The 16,679-nt window shown below is 52.4% G+C and overlaps 1 protein-coding gene across 1 annotated transcript; it reads left to right on the forward strand.

Annotated features, from left to right (window-relative positions):
• The first annotated feature begins 800 nt into the window (after window positions 1-800).
• On the forward strand, window positions 801-15,083 carry GSK3A (glycogen synthase kinase 3 alpha). The gene is made up of 11 exons (XM_017503130.2): window positions 801-2,315; window positions 4,340-4,527; window positions 7,643-7,726; window positions 7,895-8,005; window positions 9,971-10,101; window positions 10,191-10,297; window positions 11,546-11,643; window positions 11,724-11,819; window positions 12,255-12,441; window positions 12,780-12,872; window positions 14,400-15,083. Exons 1-11 carry the CDS (start codon window positions 2,033-2,035, stop codon window positions 14,471-14,473), a joined length of 1,452 nt encoding a protein of 483 aa, XP_017358619.1. The 5' UTR covers window positions 801-2,032; the 3' UTR covers window positions 14,474-15,083.
• Window positions 15,084-16,679: the final 1,596 nt, after the last annotated feature.

Here is a 16,679-nt window from a genome sequence, read left to right on the forward strand (position 1 = left end):
GCAAAACCTGAGGCTACTCTTTGCAGCCTGCTTGTTTTTGGCTTTTTGGGATCCTGTAATTTAGGAAGCAGAGGACCCAAAACACAGAGTGGGAGGCCCGGTGCCGTGGCGCAAGCCTGACATGCTAGCACGTTGGGAGGCTGAGGCAAAATCGCTTGAGCTCAGGAGTTGGAGACCAGCCTGGGCAACATGTCGTAGCCCTCCCCTCAACACCACCCCAAAAAAACAAACCAAACGAAAGCAAATTAGTCGGGCGTGGTGGTGCACGCCTGTAGTCCCACCTACCTGGGAGGCTTGGGCGAGGGGGGGATTGCTTGAGCCGGCAAGTTCGAGGCTGCAGTGACCTATGATCGCACCACTCCCCTCCAGCCTGGGCAACGTAGCGAGACCTTGTCTCAAACAAAGCAAAAACGGAATGGGGGTTCAAGACAGAATTTTTTTTTTTTTTTTTTTTTTTTTTTTTTTTTTTTTTTTTTTTTTTTTTTTTTTTTTTTTTTTTTGAGACGGATCTCGCTCTTGTCGCCCAGGCTGGAGTGCAGAGGCGCGATCTTGGCTCACTGCAACCTCCGCCTCCAGGGCTCAAGCGATTCTCCTGCCTCAGCCTCCTGACTAGCTGGGATTATAGGCACCCGCCGCCACGCCCGGCTAATTTTTGTACTTTTAGTAGAGATGGGGTGTTGCCATGTTGGCCAGGCTGGTCTCGAATGCCTGACCTCAGATGATCCGCCCATTGTGGCCTACCCAAAGTGGTGGGATTACAGGCGTGAGCCATCGCGCCAGGCCCAGAAATTATATTTCAATCTTTTTAATGCTCCAATCAGCTTCCTGGTGCTAACCACATTGCTAGGAAAAGCTAGACTGTATCCGACGACTAGTGTTCTGAGAAACCGCCGAAAACTTTCTTTCCTGAATCCTTTGCAGAGTTCGGGTTTGGGGGGGCAAGAGGGGACACTTTTTCTTTCCTGATCTATGGTCACCTGGAACTTAAAGGTGCTTGGCTCCATTTTCCAGCAGTCCTTGATCGACCTCGGCTCTTTCGTAAAGAAGGACCTGGGGCGAGGAAGAAGGCGCTGAAACACTTTTAAGTCTCTCCAGGGAACTGCTGCAGCCTCTAAACTTTTGCTCACACGACCCCAATGGTGGCCATTGGACTCCGCTTCCCGGCAAGCCTCTGCAGACTGGCCTCACAAAAGGTCAGGTCTGGACTATTCCCCAGCATGCTTGGAACTCTTAGGCGATCCCGCCCCCTCAGTCAATGGGGAGGATGCCTGGAACTCCATTTCCCAGAACACACCAGGGCTCTCTGTGGCCACTGCTCTAAAGCCTTGGTGTTGACTACACTTCCCGGCAGGGACTGCGGCCTAGCGTACCTGGGAAGGGGAGCGCGAAACCTACTCCATTTCCTCGCCCATCTCCGGAACTGCAGTAGCCACTTGGGGCTTAGAAACCACCTGGGATTCCATTTCCCGGCGTGCTCTAAAAAAAATCTCTTTACACCTGCAATGCGGTGAGGGCGTGGCGACGACTCCATTTCCCGGCTTGCTTCACGGCCGGAGATCCGTAGGTCCACGCGCGCCGACTCAATTTCCCAGAGGGCAACGGTCTCTGGGACGCATACACAGCCAATAGATTGAGTGAGTGGACTCCGTTTCCCAGCGGCATCAGGCTCTCTGCTTCCCAAAGTCCTTCAGGGCTCCCCGTCATACAGTCGGCTGACAGATTACCCTGGACTCCATTTCCCGACGTACAGCGCGACCCGTCATTCCCGTGGTACTCCGAGGCTTTTGTGGACTTCATTTCCCGGCGTGCCACGCGGCTCTCTGTGCGGACCGAGGGCGGTGACGGCGGCGCGGACGACAGCCGGACTGCATCTCCCGGCGTGCCCCGCGGCGGGCGCTGGGCCGGAGCCGGAGCCCAAGCCCGAGCGGCGCGGCCTGGAAGAGGCCAGAGCCCGGGGGAGGCGGCGGCAGCGGCGGCAGCTGGGGCAGCCCGGGCAGCCCGAGCCCCGCGGCCTGGGCCTGCGCTCGGCGCCATGAGCGGCGGCGGGCCTTCGGGAGGCGGCCCTGGGGGCTCGGGCAGGGCGCGGACCAGCTCGTTTGCGGAGCCAGGCGGCGGAGGCGGAGGCGGCGGCGGCGGCCCAGGAGGCTCGGCCTCCGGTCCAGGCGGCACCGGCGGCGGGAAGACGTCCGTCGGGGCCATGGGTGGGGGCGTCGGGGCCTCGAGCTCTGGGGGTGGACCCGGCGGCAGCGGCGGAGGAGGCAGCGGAGGCCCCGGCGCAGGCACTAGCTTCCCGCCGCCCGGGGTGAAGCTGGGCCGTGAGTACTAGCGGCGCCCGTGTAGGGTGGTGATCAGGGTTTCTAAAGCTCCTCAGACATCCGTCAAGTTCTTTCATATGCTTAGATAGGAGCTCGAGGTCACTGTGCCTCCCTAAACCGAGGATCAGAGCCCTCTCCCTCCCAGAAAAAGGGGTCTTGGGGTTACCATCTCTTGGATATCAGAATTACTCTTGGATCAGGATTATTAACACTTAAAGAAACGAGTTACAAGTCCCTGTTCTTATTGAGGTCTTGGGTCCTTGAGCCTTAAGAACAGGTATCTTACGTTGCTATTCATTAGAAAACTGGATCAGAGGTCACAGTCACTTGCAAATGGGGAGCTAGAGTTATTGTCTCCTAAGAGAACAAGAATAAGACCATACCCCGAAAAAGAGGGATCTGCATTCGCTGTCCTTCAGAAGATGGGGATTTGGAGTGAATATCACTTAAAAGCAGGGCTTTGAGGTTACTGTGTTGTGTCCCCAAAGAATAGGGCCAGGGCTTTCCAAACCTGGTACTCAGATCATCTTCCCTATTAAAATCAAGACCTGGCATCATTACCCACCCTAAATATGTTGAGCTGTACCCCAATGGTGAGAATTAATAGGTACTGCTTCTTCGATATGAAGACATTGGGAATCAGCATATCCTTCAAACCAAGTCCATAGTCCATGTTTTAAAATACATGGCTTGGTCTGTCTTTAACAAAAATGGAATGGAGCAGGGAGGGTAGGTCAGTTTCCTATAGAATATGGATCTAAGGTTATACTTCTTTAATAACTGTTCTAGGGTATGGTTTCTTTGGGTCTGAAAAAAAAAATAGTGATGTAGGGTTATCTCCCTCTGAAAGAACATGTCTCTGGCCCCTCAAAATGGATTTGGTGGCTGGGTGTGGTGGCTCACGCCTGTAATCCCAGCACTTTGGGAGGCCGAGGCGGATGGATCACCTGAGGTCAGGAGTTCAAGACCAGCCTGGCCGATATGGTGAAACCCCATCTCTACTAAAAACACAAAAATAAGCCGGGCGTGGTGGCAGGCGCCTGTAATCCCAGCTACTTGGGAGGCTGAGGCAGGAGAATTGCTTGAACCCAGGTCGCAGAGGTTACAGTGAGCTGAGATTGAACCATTGCATTCCAGCCTGGGCAGCAAGAGCAAAACTCTGTCTAAAAAAAAAAAAAAAAAAAAAAGGATTTGGTTCATCAGTTATTCAAAGACCCCTAAGAATGGCACCAAGGTTTGCTACCATCTGAATAATGGGAATTGAGAATTGTAGCTTTCCTTCAAAGGACTGAGGCTGGACTAGCCCCTTGATAATAGAAGTCAGGTTCATCATTCTCATAATCTAGTGCTTGTCCATTAGGGACCACCCACATACAGGGAGGGGTCTGGGGCTCTGAACCACACAGTTGAAGAGGTCAAGTCAGTGTTTTTTCTAATCTCAAAGTACCAAAAAGTGAGGGTTAAGGCACCGGTATGTATACCAGGAGAGGACATTCATTTCTTTCACCAAGAACCAGTGAAGTTAACAGCTCTACTGGGGAGGACTTAGAGGTCAGTATCCTCTAGGCTGTGAGAAAGACTAGTGCTTTCCCGAAGTAGGAGTAACTCGGGGTTACTGCTCCCTTAAGTGGACGAGGTTGGGTCAAGCTTTCTCCAAATAGGAGGGGCCAGAGAGCAGATCAGAGTGGATGGAGTCAACATCTGGTGTCTCCCAGTACCAAGATGGACCAGTAATCTGTTGCTTCCTATAAGCAGAAATTAGGGGTTGACAACCCTTGAAGCAGAGACGTTTAGGTATCAATATCATCCCATGTGGAGGAGAGGCAGGATTTAAGGTTCCCAGAAAGGAAGAGGGGAAAAGTCACTGGGAAGGTCCAGCATCCACCTCTCCTCAAAGAGGAGGAAGGGACAAAGAGGGCCCCAATAAGCTTCTTGCAGAGATTTCCCTTCCTCCCACAGCCCCAGGATGGGGTGATGCGCAGACAGGATGGGTCAGTGGATTGTGTATCCCCTTTGTTCCCCAGGTGACAGCGGGAAGGTGACCACAGTGGTAGCCACTCTAGGCCAAGGCCCAGAGCGCACCCAAGAGGTGGCTTACACAGACATCAAAGTGATTGGCAATGGCTCATTTGGGGTCGTGTACCAGGCACGGCTGGCAGAGACCAGGGAACTGGTTGCCATCAAGAAGGTTCTCCAGGACAAGAGGTTCAAGGTAGCTTGGGCGGGATGGGGATGGGGAGGTTTGGGAACTGGGCATGACTGGTGGGAGAACCCTAGCCAGACAGCTGAAGCCTTGGGTTTCAGATCCATGGTCCGGAAGAGAAAGGGGGAAAAGAGGAAATGAGACCTGTGGAAGATGGGAAATGTGGATCCCAAGAGAGCCCAGAGCTGACTCTTATTGGGCATTCGCTCAGTGTAAATGCTTTATAGGCAGGTTCTTGTCTAATTTGTATAAAGATTATCTGAGGGTAGGTACTATTGTTATGCCCATTGTAAGTATAAGATAACCTTCAGCAGGAAAACTGAAATTCAGATAAGAGAATTGCCTGAGGTCATAGCCCGGTCAAGGCTACCATCTGGTTTCCAAGCCCTCTACCTTAACTTTTTGGTTACACTTTTTCCCAGAGGAAAAAGGCACCTGGCAGGTCTAGGCGGGTGGTTCTGAGGGTCACGCTCTGCCCAGGTGTTTGTCCGGTGCCGGATGGAATGGGGGTGCCCTGTGAGCTAGCAGAGGCCCAGGGAACTAGGAGGAGATAGAAGAAGTGGAAATTGAGGAATAATTGGTGTTTAAGGGAGTGGCATTTGGAGCTTAGGCTATCTGGATGTGGGAGAACTGGGCCTAGACTGGAAGGGAACCAGACCAGGGACTGGGTCTTGGCAGGGAGGGCTCTTGGGCAGGAGGAGCTCCAGGGTGTCAGAATTTGATTGGAGTTCGGTTCCAGAGTGAGAGGGATGTGGGTGCAGGGAGTTCCTAGGCCCCCCAAAGGAATAGAGAATGGGCAAGAATGCTGAGACTGCCTTCTGGGAAGAGGTGGAGGTGTGGAGTCTGGGACTTAGGATCCTAGCTAGAGTTCAAAGACCCAGATGATTCCAGGGGACCAGGGTCAGCTGGATGGTCACTACCTGTTTCTTGTTGCCTGTGGCAGGTAGGGTGGCAAGCCTCATGTGCCCACACCTGATTTTTTTTTCCTGATTTTCTTTTTTTTTTTTCTTTTGAGATGGAGTCTCTGTTGCCCGGGTTGGAGTGAAATGACACAATCTCGGGTCACTGCAGCTTCTGCTTCCTGGGTTAAAGTGATTCTCGTGCCTCACCCACCTGAGTAGCTGGGATTACAGGTGTGGGTCACCACGCCTGGCTAATTTTTTTGTGTTTTTATTAGATACAAGGTTTTGCCACGTTGGCCAGGCTGGTCTCAAACTCCTGACCCCAAGTGATCCATCCCGTCGACCTCCCAAAGTGGTGGGTTTGCAGGCGTGAGCTACCATGCCTGGCCCTGACTTTTCAAGACAAATAAAAAACTGGATTTAGATGTGAAATATTTTTTTTTTTTTTTTTGAGACGGAGTTTCACTCTTGTTGTCCAGGCTGAAGTGCAATGGTGCGATTTCAGCTCACTGCAACCTCTGCCTCCCAGGTTCAAGCGATTTTCCTGCCTCAGCTTCCTGAGTAGCTGGGATTACAGGCGTGTACCATGACACCTGGCTAATTTTGTATTTTTAGTAGAGATGGGATTTCTCCATGCTGGTCAGGGTGGTCTTGAACTCCTGACCTGAGGTGATCCGCCCACCTCAGCCTTCCAAAGTGCTGGGATTATAGGTGTGAGCCACTGCACCAGGCCTCATTTTTTTTTTTTTTTTTTTTTAAAGACAGAGTCTTGGTCTGTCGCCGGGGTTCAAGTGCAGGGGTGTTATCTCGGCTCACTGCAACCTCTGCCTCCTGGGTTCAAGCCATTCTCATGCCTCAGCCACCTGAGTAGCTGAAATTACAGGTGTGCGCAACCATGCCCAGCTAATTCTTTTGCATTTTTAGTAGAGATGGGGTTTTGCCATGTTGACCAGGCTGGTCTTGAACTCCTGGCCTAAAGTGATCCCCCTGCCTTGGCCTCCCAAAGTGGGGGATTACAAATGTGAGCCACCATGCCCAGCTGTTTTTTTTTTTTTTTTTCTTTTCATTTTAAAGCGGGGTGTGTGTGCTCACGCCTATAATCCTTGAATTATGAGAGGTCAAAGCAGGAAGATTGCCAAACCAATCTGGCCAACATAGCCAGGTTCTTTTTTTTTTTTAGATGCCCAGGCTGGAGTACAATGGCATGATCTTAGTTCACTGCAGCCTACGCCTCCCGGGTTCAAGCGATTCTCTTGACTCAGCCTCCAAGTAGCTGGGATCACAGGTGCGCGCCATCATGCCTGGCTAATTTTGTATTTTTAGTACAGACGGGGTTTCTTTATGTTGGTCAGGCTGGTCTCAAACTCCTGACCTCAGGTGATCTGTCCGCCTCAGCCTCCCAAAGTGCTAGGATTACAGGCGTGAGCCACTGTGCCTGGCCCCAGCCAGGTTCTTTTTTTAAATAAATAAAGAGGCTGAGGCAGGAGAATCGCTTGAACCCGGGAGGTGGAGGTTGCAGCGCATCACTGCACTCTATCCTGGTGATAGAGCAAAACTCCATTTCAAAAAAAATAAAGAAATAAATTTTATATTATCCTTTTTTTTTTTTTCTTTTTTTTTTTTTTGAGACGGAGTCTCACTCTTGTTACCCAGGCTGGAGTGCAATGGCACGATCTCGGCTCACTGCAACCTCCGCCTCCTGGGTTCAGGCAATTCTCCTGCCTCAGCCTCCTGAGTAGCTGGGATTACAGGCACGTGCCACCATGCCCAGCTAATTTTTTGTATTTTTAGTAGAGACGGGGTTTCACCATGTTGACCAGGATGGTCTCGATCTCTTGACCTCGTGATCCACCCGCCTCAGCCTCCCACAGTGCTGGGATTACAGGCTTGAGCCACCGCGCCCGGCTATATTATCCCTTTTGTTTTGGAGAAAAAAAATCAGAAGAAAGGTGTCATTTGGTTTTTACATGTCAGCAATAAATTGAATTTTTCTTTAAAGTGGGCTGAAGAAAACACTTCTTTGACCTGTGTTTAACCGATAGGCCTCCAGCTCATGTGGGAAGGGAACAGGCTGGAGAGAAGGAATTGAGGGATACTCCGGGGGACCTTGGAGCTGGGACACAGGAAGTAGCTGCCTGGCTCTGTTGTGGGGAGTGAGTGAATAGAGACGGGGAGCAGAGAGAGTTTGTCGTATTCTGAGACTCTCTTCCTTTACCCCCAAGAACCGAGAGCTGCAGATCATGCGTAAGCTGGACCACTGCAATATTGTGAGGCTGAGATACTTTTTCTACTCCAGTGGGGAGAAGGTGAGACCTCAAGATGGTGGTGGGTGCTCTACCTCAACTCTGGCCATTTTCCTGCCTGTCTGCCTTTCCCATGAGTGCCAGTCCCTCCCCCACTGCTCCCTGCACATCTTCCTTCCCCCTTCCTCACTCTTCTCACAGTGCCTCACACCTCTCCTTTGCTCCCTGCAGAAAGACGAGCTTTACCTAAATCTGGTGCTGGAATATGTGCCCGAGACAGTATACCGGGTGGCCCGTCACTTCACCAAGGCCAAGTTGACCATCCCTATCCTCTATGTCAAGGTAGGCCGGCAGGCAGGCTGCTGGGACCCAGGCCCGTAAAACCAGGGGCTCTGGAGCCTCCCACCTTTTATGGGATCCCTCATCTGCATAGTTTATGTTGGTCTTTGGAGGCCCTGTGTTCCCTGCTGTTGTTCCCATAACCCCCAGAGATGGAGCTCGCCTAATACAGGGGAGAGCCAAGGCAGGCAAGGCCTGACTGAATCAGGAAAGCAGACTGACCCGGGGCTTCAGAGGCTGCCAGGCCCTTGCCCAGGTCCATATGGGGAGTCCAGTGGCACCAGAGATGTTGGGGTTAGCTCAGGATAAGGGAGTGGTGGGGACTAGGAATGCACAGGGACAGCTGCTGAGGCCAGAGTCCGGGCCTTCAGAGCCTTGGTCGGGAGTAGGTGGGAAAGAGGGTTGGAGGAAGGTCAGCATCCACAGAGCCAGGAACTGATCTCTGTTCATCGTCTGTGCAGGCTTATTTCCCAGTGCCTGGCACTGTGCCCTGGGTATTACAGACCTTCAGGAGGTATTTGAATGGATGAATGAATGAATGAATGCAGCCCAGGGATGATATGGCGAACAGAGGCTGGAGCAGCCCGCTGCATTGGAAGGGGGTGGGTGGATTTGTTTGCTGGAGGTCACTTCGGGCCCAGCTGCTGATCCTGCTGGCTTTACGTACTCTAGCCTGGGTGAGCCAACGTGGGCTTTACCTGTGGTTGTGGCTGTTGGACCTCACCTCCCTGGAGGTGAGCCCTCTGGTTCGGGGAATCTGTCCTGTGACTGCCTGCATAGGGCCCAGTGCTGAGCAATTCCAGAGGCACTGTTAACTGAGACCCAGCCCTTGCCCTTGAAGAGCTCTCAGTTTGGTACGGTAGACAGGCATCGCCACAGAAAATTAAATGAACTACTGCTGCCATACCAGAAGGAGCACAGGAAATTCTGGAAATGGAGGAGGCACCCAGCCTGGTTTGTGGGTGAGAAGGATCACAGAAGGCTTCCTGGAGGAGACTGACCAGGGCAAGGAAAGGGCATCTTTGGCTGAGGGGGACTGGAATAAAGGAAAGGGGGTGTAGGAAGCAGTCCTGTTACTAGGAGCCACGCCCTGGCCTATCTAGGCCCTGGGGGATGCAGCAGTGACTGAAACTCAAAATCCTGTTCTCATTCCCCTTCTGTTCTAGTCAGTGGGAGGTAGAATGGCAGGAAAATGGAGCTGGAGAGGGGGCAGGCTCAGGGGTGGTTTTGATTGTCGGATTAAGGAGCCAGTAGTTTTGGCGAGGGGGAAGCTGAGTGCCTGGCTCCCTAGCCTGTTTTATGATAACCTCCTGACATAGCTTTTTAATTCATCAGGCTTCTGCCAAGGGTTGTGATTAAAGCAGTGGTTCTGAGAGTGTGGTCCGGAGACCAGCATCAATGCTGGAGCTTGTTGCAAATGGCTCATCAAGAACTCACTGACAGAAACTCTGAGAGTGGGGCCCTGCAGCCTCTGTTTTTTTGTTTATTTGTTTGTTTTTTAGACAGGGTCTTACTCTGTTGCCCAGGCTGGAGTGCAGTGGCTCGATCTTGGCTCACTGCAATCTCTGCCTCCCGAGTTGAAGTGATTCTACCTCAGCCTCCCGAGTAGCTGGGATTTCAAGCGTGTGCCACCATGCCTGTCTAATTTTTGTATTTTTAGTAGATACGGGGTTTCACCATGTTGGCCAAGCTGGTCTTGGACTCTAGACCTCTACTAATCTACCTATCTTGGTCTGGGATTACAGGCATGAGCCACCGCCCCTGACCAGCAGTCCCTGTTTTGACAAGTCCTCCAAGTAATTGTGGTGCACACTAAGATAACCAAGGGTTTCAAACAGCGGTTTCCCCAAAGCTATGAGGGCAGCAGGGAGAGTGGGCCTGGAAGGGCTCTTTAGGCCACGCTGGTGGGGTAGTGGTGCTGTGTGGGGAGAGCTGGGCTGAAATTCTGCTGTCCTGTGCCTGCCCCAGGTGTACATGTACCAGCTCTTCCGCAGCTTGGCCTACATCCACTCCCAGGGTGTGTGTCACCGCGACATCAAGCCCCAGAACCTGCTGGTGGACCCTGATACTGCTGTCCTCAAGCTCTGCGATTTTGGCAGGTAGGCCTGGGGCATGTTGGGTGGCTGAAGAGATTGGGGAGGATCCCAGCCCTTGCCTCGTGTTTACTCCTGCCTCTCTCTTCCCACAGTGCAAAGCAGCTGGTCCGAGGGGAGCCCAACGTCTCCTACATCTGTTCTCGCTACTACCGGGCCCCAGAGCTCATCTTTGGAGCCACTGATTACACCTCGTCCATTGGTCAGGGCTATGGGAGGGTGGCGGGGGGTAGTGACAATCCTGGAAGCTTTGGAGGTTTTTTTTTTTTTTTTTTTTTTTTTTGAGACAGAGTTGCACTCTGTTGCTCAGTCTGGAGTACAGTGGTGCAATCTCGGCTCACTGTAATCTCTGCCTTCTGAGTTCAAGCAATTCTCCTGCCTCAGCCTCTCTCAAGTAGCTGGGATTACAATCACCCATCACCATGCCCGGCTAAGTTTTTGTATTTTTAGTAGAGACAGGGTTTCACTATGTTAGCCAGGCTGGTCTTGAACTCCTGACCTCATGATCCACCTGTCTCGATCTCCCGAAGTGCTGAGATTACAAGTGTGAGCCACCGTGCCAGCCCTATTTTGGAGTTCTCTGTGTGCTCCATGCCGGGCTTGCTGATAAAAGCGTTAAGTCCTCACAAACTTAGGAGGCTGATGCTGTCAGATGCTCGTTTTACAGATGAGCAACCTAAGGCTTAGAGCTGTGAGGCTGACTGCCAGCAGTGGCACCACTGGGACTGGGCAGGGCTGGGATTTGAAAGCTGACCTGACTCCAGAGTCCATACCAGTTCTGGAACCTCCCTGCCAACCCTCTGTTCTAAGCTAGGGGGAAGGGCTGCTGGAGACCTTGGGGGGATCGGGAAGGAAGGCTTTGCCACCATGAAGATGCAGCTTGCTCCCAGGGCCTCTGTGTCCTTCCCTGTTTGTGGGGACGACTGCCATTTTTCATGCATGAGGAGGGGAAGGCTGAAATGAGGGAATGAGCAAGAAAGAGTTTGAAAGGGAACATTCTGCAGCAGCGTGAGGAACTGTGTAGTCCTTAGGTATGAACTCGAGTTGTGGGGGTCAAGCTGCTGGGTTGTAGCTCCTCTCATGGGAAGGATAGAAGTTGGAACAAGAGGAAGGCAGTCCAAGATTTAAGGCTGTACCTTCCTGAGGCCCAAAGAACACAGGTACCTGTTGGCAGGTTTGGGCCTAGTTTGGTCTGTCATCTAAGGCTAGCCGCAGAGAAAGGCACTAAGGGCTGGAAACACATCCAGACTAGAGAGTGCAGCAAAGGCTTGCAGACCTTTAGGGTCAAGGTCAGGCCCATGTTTTCTAGGCTTCATGTGACCTTGGGCCAGGTACTTTGTCTTTGAGAAAACGGGGCTCCTAACACTCAGGATGGCCATGAGGAATAGAAGTACTGGGAGGCTGGTGGCCCTACTCGCCTAGCCCTGACGCTTCCCCCATTTCCCCTCAGATGTTTGGTCAGCTGGCTGCGTACTGGCGGAGCTCCTCCTGGGCCAGCCCATCTTCCCTGGGGACAGTGGGGTGGACCAGCTGGTGGAGATCATCAAGGTGAGGGGTGGGGCTGGGGTAGGCAGGGGGTGGGGCTGAGGGGTGGGGCCCTTGTCTCAGACCCCTCCCTCTTTTTACAGGTGCTGGGAACACCAACCCGGGAACAAATCCGAGAGATGAACCCCAACTACACAGAGTTCAAGTTCCCTCAGATTAAAGCTCACCCCTGGACAAAGGTGGGGCAGGGCTCGGGGCTTAGGGCAGCATGGCTGAGAGCCACTCCCCCTTGGAGGTCAAGTGTTCTGTGGACCTGGCCTCAGAATCATGGCTTAGGAGGATTTGAAGAGTTATCCAGGGATCAGTAACTTCCATGCAATTTCAAAGTTTATGGCATCTTAAAAGTCGAGAACTCACAAGTAAATTCAAGATTCTAATTATTATGGAGGGGAAAAAGCTGACAGCAGGGCTCATACAGTCTGGACCTGGGCTGGCTGCTCACCCGATACAAACTGACCTCTTCTTAGTGGTTGGGCCTCAGTTTCTCCATTTGGAAGGTGGGGGTGTGGGAAATAGCCAGTCGTACTTGCCACAGGCACTGTGGCAGTGAGATAACAGGAGTATGCTAGTGACCAGGGCATCTCACCCTCATGACCCCTGCATCCATTCCCCAGGTGTTTAAATCTCGAACGCCGCCGGAGGCCATCGCGCTTTGCTCCAGCCTGCTAGAGTACACCCCGTCCTCAAGGCTCTCCCCACTAGAGGCCTGCGCCCACAGCTTCTTTGATGAACTACGATGTCTGGGAACCCAGCTCCCTAACAACCGCCCACTTCCCCCTCTCTTCAACTTCAGTGCTGGTGGTGAGGGCATAGCCTGGGATCTGGGGAGCAGGGCAGGGGCAGTCAAAGATTGTGAAGAGCTTGGTGTTGAAGCAGGAGTGGGGAGCTAAGGGTAGGGTACAAGGCAGGCAAGGGCTCAGGAAAGATGACCCCCGGATTCAGGGGTAATTGAACCTGTTTCAGTTAAGTTCTACTGTGATCTGCCGCGTGGTAGGCTTTTTCTGGTTTTTCACTGAGAGAGGCCTGTGGCTGAAAGTGTCCACAAACAACTGGCCTTGCCAATAGCCGGGTTCCCATTTGGTGGCCATCATAACCCTGCTGTAGGCTACCCTGACTGGCATGTCAATTGCTGTTTCTAGAACTCTCCATCCAACCGTCTCTCAACGCCATTCTCATCCCTCCTCACTTGAGGTCCCCAGCGGGCACTACCACCCTCACCCAGTCCTCACAAGGTAATTGGGGGCCATCTGCTGGGGGTTAAAGCATATCTCTGCCTGGGGAGTGTGAGGCTGTTCTGTCAGTCGTGGGTTTCCTGAATGTATTTTTAAATCGTTGAAATCTTGATGGCATACAAAGCACATCTTAAAACATGTGAATGACCACCTTTAAAGGGCATTCCTGTGCACATTTGTATTTAAATGCCAGTGGGAAAGCCAGAGAAATATTGTTTGGCCTGAACAAACAGAACGTTGAATTTGTTGCCCAGGCGTTTTTTTGTTTTTGTTTTTGTTTTGAGATAGAGTTTTGCAATTGTTGTCCAGGCTGGAGTGCAGTGGCTCCATCTTGGCTAACTGCAATCTCTGCCTCCTGGGCTCAGGTGATTTCCCTGCCTCAGCTTCTGAGTAACTGGAATTACAGGTGCACGCCAACATGCCTGGCTAATTTTTGTATCTTTAGTAGAGATGAGGTTTCATCATGTTGGCCAGACTGGTCTTGAACTCCTGACCTTAGGTGATCTTCCCACCTTAGCCTCCCAAAGTGCTGGGATTACAGGTGTGAGCCACCGCTCCTGGCCATGTTGCCCAGGTTTAAAAATAGGGGCCATTTTATGTAACAACTCAGATTTCCTGTTTCTCTCGGGGAAGAAAAAAATCAGATTGAGTAGTAACAAGTCCACCCATCCTCCTGACAGTAGACAGTGGGTGCTGGGTTCCAGCTGCCCCCCCCTCCCCCGCCTTTTTTTTGAGATGGAGTCCAGCCTCAGCTGGAGCGCAGTGGCACAATCTTGGCTCACTGCAACATCCTCCTCCTGGGCTCAAGTGATTCTCCTGCCTCAGCCTCCTGAGGGGCTGGTATTACAGGCACACACCACCCCGCCAGCTAATTTTTTTATTTTTATTTATTTTTTATTTTTTTTTTTGAGACGGAGTTTCGCTCTTGTTACCCAGGCTGGAGTGCAATGGCGCGATCTCGGCTCACCGCAACCTCCGCCTCCTGGGTTCAGGCAATTCTGCTGCCTCAGCCTCCTGAGTAGCTGGGATTACAGGCACGCGCCACCATGCCCAGCTAATTTTTTGTAGTTTTAGTAGAGACGGGGTTTCACTGTGTTGACCAGGATGGTCTTGATCTCCTGACCTCGTGATCCACCTGCCTCGGCCTCCCAAAGTGCTGGGATTACAGGCTTGAGCCACCGCGCCCGGCCATTTTTTTATTTTTAATAAGAGATGGGGTTTCGCCATGTTGGCCAGGCTGGTCTCGAACTCCTGACCGCAAGTCTCCCAAAGTGCTGGGATTACAGGTGTGAGCCACTGTTCCCAACCCACTGCCCCCTTATATGGAGCCTGGCACCCTGGTGTGTGACTCAGTTACCATCCTGGCCCTTTGGCACTTGAGTTTGCAACCCTTGACCTAAAGTGACAGCTTTAAACTTTTAATGCAGCATCTATAATGAGAATTCCTATTCTTGGGTTGGGGGAAGGGGTGTCTGAAAGGCAAAGGCTAATTCTCTGCTCCTTCCCTCCCTCCCTCCCTCCCTCCAGCTTTAACTGAGACTTCAACCAGCTCAGACTGGCAGTCGACCGATGCCACACCTACCCTCGCTAACTCGTCCTGAGAGCCCCACCAACCACCCTTCCACTTCCATCTGGGAGCCCCAAGAGGGGCTGGGAAGGGGGGCCATAGCCCATTAAGCTCCTGCCCTGGCTGGGCCCCTAGACTAGAGGGCAGAGGTAAATGAGTCCCTGTCCCCACCTCCAGTCCCTCCCTCACCAGCCTCACTCCTGTGGTGGGCTTTTTAAGAGGATTTTAACTGGTTGTGGGGAGGGAAAGAAGGACAGGGTGTTGGGGGGATGAGGACCTCCTACCCCCTTGGCCCCCTCCCCTCTCCCAGGTCTCCACCTCCTCCAAATCCCTTCCCCTCCTGTTTCCCTTGTAAATAGAACCAGCCCAGCCCCTGTCTCCTCTTCCCTTCCCTGGCCCCCGGGTGTAAATAGATTGTTATAATTTTTTTCTTAAAGAAAACGTCGATTCGCACCGTCCAACCTGGCCCCGCCCCCTCCTACAGCTGTAACTCCCCTCCTGTCCTCTGCCCCCAAGGTCTTCTCCCTCCTCACCCCACCCTGGAGGGCCAGGGGAGTGGAGAGAGCTCCTGATGTCTTAGTTTCCACAGTAAGGTTTGCCTGTGTACAGACCTCCGTTCAATAAATTATTGGCATGAAAACTTGCTTTCTGTCTGGCTGCCTATTTCCACTGAGGTGGTGGGGGCTCCCAGGTGGACTGTTCCAGGACAGGAATGAGCTGCATCAGGTAGAGGGGCTGTCCAAAGGCCTCACACTGTGGCTTTCTCTGCATTTGTGGTGATGAGCTTCATCTGGCTTATCTGCTATAGAGGCCTGGGAGGAGCCTGCCCCATGACCCAGCATAAATTATCTGCTTTTGCTTAGGGAGGGAGGGATTAACCTCCCAGAACTGGTGAGTGAATTGGGGATCATAGAAGAGAAGGCCATGGAGCTTAAGAGACAGTCAGGACTTGAACAATGGACTGTCTGTCTTAGCCCAAGCTGCCTGCCACTCTAGGGTCTAGGGGGACATGAGATGATGTGTTACTCAGGCCAAAGCTCTGCCTGCTTGTATACTCTTTGTTGGGTGGCCATGGCTGGAGGCAGAACCCTAGAAGATTCCAAGCCTTCATTTCCAAGTCTTAAACAGGGCACCTACCTGGTCCACGTCTTAAGGATGTTGGGAAGTGACAACTCTGGAAAGGTTAGGGCAGAGAGCTTGACTTTTACCCACACTTAACACATGCTGGGGCCAGATGGTGAGGCATGGGTGGAAGGAAATGTTATCTTCTCTACATGGCACCAGCAGTGAGTGTGGCCAGGATGCCCCAGAGGTGGAAGGGGGCCTGGGGAGGAGCACTGGGTATGCCCCCTACTGGATTCCACTGGTGAACAAAAAGGGAAGAGTTTCAAAGGTTCCAGATGGAGCGAAGCGACTATTTGGGTGGAGTGTGGGCTCTCCAGTCTGCTTGCCCCACTCAAGGGGCATCTTTACGCTACTACCTGGGATAGGACAGACCCTGTCCCTTCCTTGCTTAACACTACCTGGATTTTAGAATGGTTTGTAGAATGAATGAATATACAGAACAAGCAGACTGACAAGGGGGAGGATGGCTGTTTCTGGGTGAGGGGCAGACCTTGGGATCCTGGGACCCCTTCCTCCCTGCTACTCACACTTGGTCAGCCATGATGTCACTAATGTGTCTCCTCACCCTCCTACCACCCCATGACCCCTTCTCAGGTCTGGGCCTGTCTTCTACTGGACCATCTTTAGCCTCCCACTCATCCCACTTTGAGCCCAGAGCCAACACCCAGTTACAACCCTCCCCCAACCCTGAACTACTCAGCCCAGCTTTGAAGGTGTTCCTAAGTCTAGGCATCCCTCCTGGACAATTCCATCCCCGGCTGCATTCTGCCTCCCCTGCCTGAGCACCCTGGGCTGCAGGGGCCTGGGAGGAACTTATCATGAATCACATGCATCCACTTGGGTGAGAAAGACTATTATGGCTGGGCACAGTGGCTCACACCTGTAATCCCAGCACTTTGAGAGGCTGAGGTGGGCAGATCACCTGAAGTCAGGAGTTCAAGACCAGTCTGGTGAAACATGGTGAAACCCCAACTCTACTAAAAATACAAAAATTAGCTAGGCAGGGTGGTAAGTGTCTGTAATCCTAGCTACTAGGGAGGCTGAAGCAGGAGAATTGCTTAAGCGTAGGAGGTAGAGGTTGTAGTGAGCTGAGATTGGGCCACTGCAGTCCAGCC

The sequence above is a fragment of the Cebus imitator genome, unplaced genomic scaffold (genome assembly GCF_001604975.1).
Source record: "Cebus imitator isolate Cc_AM_T3 unplaced genomic scaffold, Cebus_imitator-1.0 Scaffold306, whole genome shotgun sequence".
Lineage (NCBI taxonomy): Eukaryota > Metazoa > Chordata > Mammalia > Primates > Cebidae > Cebus > Cebus imitator.